The 6,125-nt window shown below is 43.7% G+C and overlaps 2 protein-coding genes across 2 annotated transcripts in view; one reads left to right on the top strand and one right to left on the bottom strand.

Moving 5' to 3' along the window:
- Positions 1 to 589: 589 nt before the first annotated feature.
- Positions 590 to 4,159, bottom strand: BLOC1S6 (biogenesis of lysosomal organelles complex 1 subunit 6). The gene is made up of 5 exons (XM_026045815.1): positions 4,099 to 4,159; positions 3,734 to 3,899; positions 2,907 to 2,994; positions 2,169 to 2,255; positions 590 to 1,410 (listed from the first exon to the last, which is right to left on the bottom strand). The coding sequence occupies exons 1-5, from the start codon at positions 4,157 to 4,159 to the stop codon at positions 1,291 to 1,293; spliced, it is 522 nt and encodes a 173-aa protein (XP_025901600.1). The 3' UTR covers positions 590 to 1,290.
- A 1,453-nt stretch (positions 4,160 to 5,612) lies between these two features.
- Positions 5,613 to 6,125, top strand: part of SLC30A4 (solute carrier family 30 member 4) — a 12,548-nt gene continuing 12,035 nt past the window's right edge. Inside the window, exon 1 of the mRNA XM_026045814.1 lies at positions 5,613 to 5,654. Within this exon, the coding sequence (XP_025901599.1) occupies positions 5,613 to 5,654 (42 nt within the window). The remainder of the gene's footprint in view (positions 5,655 to 6,125) is intronic.

Below are 6,125 nucleotides of genomic sequence, written 5' to 3'. Positions count from 1 at the left end.
TGGGCATACTGGAGAAATGCCATATATGAACAGTTTCCCCTTATATGGTCAAGGCCATACATGAACTCAAAGWCCATAYGTGGAAAAAGCAAACATGGGCAAGATACATATGGGSATAATGAGGAAACACATGTGGACATATTTCCCATAGATGGGGAATACATGGGCACCATGCCAAAATTGTCATATATAGACAAAATCACCATCTATAGGCATGATGGAATGCCATATGCAGRGCATAAAAGGAAAATTCAAAACAAAACACCATGTGGGCATAAYTGGGATGCCACATATGGGCAAAATTGTCATACATGGGCATGATGAGGAAAGTGCCTGTAGACATCTGCCTAGACCACGTTTCCTGTGGAATCATCATAGAAGCAACAGTTCATGGGTTCAACTCAATCATCTGTGGAAGCCCCAATTTACTCATCTTCGCTTTGTGCATACATAAACTGAACATCTTCAGTCTTTTTTTTTTTCTTTTACCATCAAAAAAGATTAACTTAAATGTAGATTTTGAATCATTTACCATTTGTATTGTATTGAAGTTAAAAAAAAAGACTATTGCAATCAAGAGAGCTTTCAAAAAAGAACATGGCAACTCACATAGCGCAGCTCATACTCTCTGCAGCTCATTAGACAACAGGTTGAACTAATGGCACATGAGTGAAACACAAAAACAAGAGACCAGAACATAACAATGTTATCTGGACCCTTCACCACTGTTCTTAATGTCAGRGCTTTGTAGCATTCACTAATTAACATGGTTGGGCAAAAGGCCGAGCATACCTAGTTGACACAAAAAGCCAGAATTTATGACCCAGGAAATCAGCAAGCAAACATAACTGCCAGAATCAAAACTGGTTTAGTGAAATAGGCAATCATGGAAATTCAGGGAACAGAGTGGAACTCCAGCAACCACTACTCCGTATTTTGTCTGAAAAATGTGTACCAGTCACCAAATACCCCTCAGCCAGAATTCTGAACAGTAGCATAATAGATTAAAAAAAAAAGTAATTGAAACTATAATGCCTAAATTCTCCTAAGTATATATCAAATTAACTTATACTATAATAATATCAAACTGCATAGCATTAGAAARTAAGGCAACTTGAACGGCTGAAATGGAAGATTTGARTTTTACCAACTAGTTATTACCATTCTGGAATTTACAATACCACCACCAGTCTACTGAATGGTAACTATAGCCCACTTTATGCAAAGCCTGTCTTAATCCCAGAGAATGCAGAAATTAATGATTCGGACAAGTTGATGCATGCTCTGCTTTCATGTTCTCCTAGCGGGTTTTGCCGTTAACTGCTTTTCTCTTTCAAGTTCCTTCTCACGTTGCTGTTCTCGTTCTAATTCTTCTTGCTGCCTCTTTTGTTGGAGTTTAAGTGCTCTTTTCTGAAGAGAAAAAGACAAGGAAAATTAGAAGTTGGTGCTACAAACATTGCTCCTGTTCTCATCACACACTCTTCTTGAAACACACCGTGGTTACAAATACAATGCTGTACAAAATGCTCATTTTTCTTCCTCCCATTTCCTTCTTAAAGAACACTACTGTGATGTACATAGGGAAAGTGTAAACAGATTCCCCTGAAACACCTTGTCTGTATACCAGACAGGTGAACACTAAGCAGTTTATTTTCTCCAACTATTTCTGTTGGCTAGACTGAAAGACTAATCTTGTCAGAATGTAACTAGAAATGCATCATATCTTTGAGTTTCACAAATGTTAAAGAGGAAACATGCCTGCATTTATGACAGTTTCAAAACAACTCGCCTTCCRCCAAAGAGGAGAAAAAAAAACAACAAAAAACCACCCACACCTGAACTAAAACATCTATGAAAACCAGTTGGATTGGATGGCAAGGCAGACCAAGGCATAGCTTTAATATTCAAAATAAACATGATGATGACACTGAATATCATTAAGAGGACAGATACATAAATTGTTTAAACACAAGGAAAGGTAAGCAAAGCTTAAAACCAAGTACAGTTTAGTGCTACTAAAAACATGTAGAAAAACACTTAAGAGGGARATTTAATAGAGATTCAACTTTCATTTGGGAATTTCAGTGTACATCCAAAATAAAGGTTAAAAACAAGTCATATCTAGTTAAATGTCTATGTTTGAGAAGAAAAAAAATGATCTTACTCACTTTTAACTTTGATGACTTCTCATGGAGCATCATCATTTCATTTCTAATATTGACTAACTTGTTGTGATAGTGCTTAGCTTCTGAAAACTTTGAAAACGTAGTAGTGATTGTTAAAGTCGAAATAGCTGCTTTATTAAGCTATGCATCAAAACAGCAACTATGAACATAGTGATACCAGAACATTTTGATTAAATCTTTAACATGTTTAATCGATAATCTAAAAAGCTTGCAGCAAATTCTCACACCTGATCAGGCATGCAAAGTATTTGGGTACAGAGCACCTGCAGCAGAATTAACATGCATTAAAAAAGAATAAAAATCAAAGCATACACCCATTTTTTTTTTTTTTTTTATTAACCTTTCCTGATGGTCCAAGGAAACATGCAGAGCTGATGTTGCAGTCTTACTGGAAGATTGCATATATTTGGCTCTGGCTACTGCTGTTGAACAACTGCACATACTACTACTGGCAGAYCAAGCCTGCTTTTAATTTATGATTCTCTCCCTGTTTTATGAAAAAACAGCACTTCTTCACCCTACCAGGGCACAGTGGGAGTGTGACAGAAAGTAGGGATAACAGTTCAGCAATAATTTGTCCCAAATATTGGACCTGGAGGGTAAYTGCCTCATAGCCTGTTAAGAACAAACAAATACACCAGTGGCACAAGCATTGCTACAAGTGTAGCATCAGGAAACCTTGTACTAGCATGCAATTAGTTAAGCATCAATTATACTTACCAAGGCATTGATTTCAGGAATGGAGTTACATTCTTTAAATTTTGAGATTTCTTGCTCTATTGTTTCTAGTAATACCTCTTGGTTCTGTCTGAAACAAGACAAGATGCATAAAGCCACAGTAAAGCAGAACAGACAAAAAGGAATGCAAAGATGCCAAGTTTTCAAGGTATGCATTTCCAACAAGTTATTTATTTCCTTATTGTCAGCTCTTGTAAAGTCTCACTCAAGAACCTAGGAGAGGCAAGACTAAAATATATTGAAAGAACTATTTGGGAAAATAAGTTTCAAGCACAAGCCGTAAACAGGTGCTTCCTGAGATCAGATTTATCTTACTTGAAATTGGCTAGCAATGCATAAAGAGTTAAACAGATACAAATGCATCATTTGCAGCACACCTTAAAGACAGCACAAAAAAACATCTGCACTACAAGTTGCCCCKAATGTTCGGTGCATCTCTGAAGCTAATTAAACTGTAGTTTTAAGGAGACCTTCCACTACAGAAGTAAGAAGTTTACAAATTCACACATCTGTTATACCTGGCTGAGTGGATTTTAGATTTACATTCTTTGGTCAAAGCACTGAAAAGCTCCATTGTAGCTTACACATTCACTACTATTCCCATAACCTTAAATATCACTACCCGTTCTGACTCTTAGAGACATACATAGCATAGAAACGCTCCAGTAAGTTACATTCTAGGTTAGAACATTAGTTTTAACAATATACTATATGGAACACAATAACATATTGTATGGACATAATTATATGGAAATATGTGGCAAACAAAGTGCACACACATAAGATGATGCTTTTAGAAGGCTGCTTACGTCAGTTCCTTTAGAGCTGATTTTGATCGCTGCAGATCGGGCAAATAATGAGCAATCAAGCCCTCGGCTAGCTGCTCCACGGCTTTCTCATCTAYTAGAGACACATCTTCCACAACTCCTTCATCTGGAGAGGACCCATCACTCGAGCCTACACCAGGGAAAAAGACTGGATATCCCAAGTTGACATTTAAATTTCACCTTGTAGAGCTGTATTTTTCCTCTTAAAAAGGGCAATTCAAAGAGCATCAGAGCTCTTTGCACGTTATCAACCAGATCCTCTCCCTGCCGCTCGGCCCGTTACCCTCCCCGCACGGCCGCTTCCCCCCGCCCGGCGACCCTGCCGGGCCCGCCCGCCCCGCACGTACCCCGCGAGGACTCCGGGGCCGCGGCCGCCCCCTTCTCCTCAGGCCGCTCCGCGACGCTCATGGCCGCGTCTCGCGGCCGCAGGACAGCGCGGCAGCGGCTCCCTCAGCGCGACGGGCGCCGCGGGGCCGCCGGGCCCGCTCCGCAGCGTCTAAAACAGCCGGAGGTGACGCGGCGCCCGGCGGGAGGCGGCGCTCGCCGCGCGGCACCGCCCCAGAGGCGGGGCCAAAACACGGAGGGGGCGGGGCCTTCCGTGCCGCGCGGCGCCCGCCCCGCCCCGCGCCGTGAAGGAGCCGCCGCGCTGCTCGCGCTCCGGGCGTCGCTAACGTCAAACGCGTTTCCTACTCACTAACGAAGCGTATTTTTTTGCCCCTCTGTTTCCTAACAGCACCATTTTACAACCAAAAATGGACTTTGGAGGTGCCTATCCTGAAAAAATCTAATTTTTATCCATAAGACTGTTAAGAATTCATATATAGATGTATTGGCATATATTCTGCTTAACTGTTGATYACAATTGTATCATTATTGTATCATCAAATTAAACTTAGCTGTGTTCCTCTCTGTTTTTTTCCTGACTTTGCTTTAAAAACGGACTATCAAAAGCTTAGTCTGACAACAGACTACAATGCCAGGCTCCTGTCAGGCTTGAATCTTAGCTAGAATCAGTTGGCCRTCTTATTTATTCTTTCTTTTAACTTTGAGGAGTTGCCTTTGGAGGCAAACTGCAGTTTTGCTAACAAACAAACAAAAAAAAACTCGGAATCTTCCAGGGGAATTTCCAGCAAAACCCAGCAGGATTTGGGCTCTGAGGGACACATTTCATGTGTGGGAGTTTCTGATTCCTGCTCCTGCACTGCCTGTTCCAGGTCCTCCCACATSTTACTGAGTTAGACTAAAAACTGAATACAAAATTAGCATCAGTTTCTCTAGAGCAGTCAAAAATTAACTGCTTGACAAACCAGAAGCTCTCTATCTTTATGTCATGGCAGCAACAAATAATCACATCTATTTTGATTTCATATTGTAGCAACTGTGCTCAGAAACTTGTTGTGGCAACACCATCACCTACACCCTCTGGACTGCATTGCTGGGGCTGATCTGGGCACAGTTGCATACCCAGGAACCCCATCCCTACACACAAATCTGAATAAATCTGAGTGGCAACTTTAAGGCACCAGCTTTGGGAGTGCTGTGTGACCTCGGGATGACAATATGAAATGTTAACAGGTCACTTCTCCGGTCACCGCGGTGGCTCCAGGCTGCCCATGGAGGTGGTGGCGTCTCCATCCCTGGAGATGCTCGGGATGCAGCTGGTGTCAGGCCAGGGCCGCCTGTTCCAGCTGCCCCTGCTTGCTTGGGGACCAGACGGTCCCCAGGGGTGTCTGGAACTAAGTCTAGGCGAGTTAAATCACCTGGAGAACAAGAGCGCTGAACGGATTGTACACGGGGTGTTTGCTCAGGCAGAAACGCCAGATTAACGTGCTCCCCGCTTGGGTGGCTCGCTCCTACCCCCATGGCCCTGCTGCCTCCAGGTCATCTTGGCAAGTCTGTGCAAGTTGGGAACGTGGAAATGGCCTCGTTCGGGCTCTGAGATGGGTGAGGAGGGCAATGCCCTCTCAGCAGAGCCAGCAAAAGCAAAAGCTGCCTTGCTGGACGCTGGAGCAGGGCAACAGGAGGGATTAGAGGCTGGTAGGGCATTTGAGAGCTTTCTGTGTGTGTGTGTGTGTGTGTGTGTGTGTGCGTACTCCTACATCCTTTGAGGAATGTTAAGACGGCAGCGGCACGTGAGCCTGCACACCGCAGGGATGTGACAGGAATGTGTGAAGTGCATGACAGGTTACAAAGGCAGAGGGGGGAACCCAACCCTGTTCACGTCACTTTTCCACAAGCACACCACAGCCCTGCGTGGCGGGGCCCCACAGGCCACCACGRCCTCTGGGCCTGGGGCTGAGGCCCCCCGCACCCCACGCGCGGAGTCCGCAACGCGCGAGGCCGGGCCCGAACCCGCGACCTGCGGCACGGGCGG

The sequence above is a fragment of the Nothoprocta perdicaria genome, unplaced genomic scaffold (genome assembly GCF_003342845.1).
Source record: "Nothoprocta perdicaria isolate Ctin4 unplaced genomic scaffold, notPer1 scaffold_41, whole genome shotgun sequence".
In the NCBI taxonomy this organism is placed as follows: Eukaryota; Metazoa; Chordata; class Aves; order Tinamiformes; family Tinamidae; genus Nothoprocta; species Nothoprocta perdicaria.
Note: the sequence above shows the minus strand (reverse complement) of the source record. Positions and strands in the feature narration are given on the sequence as shown.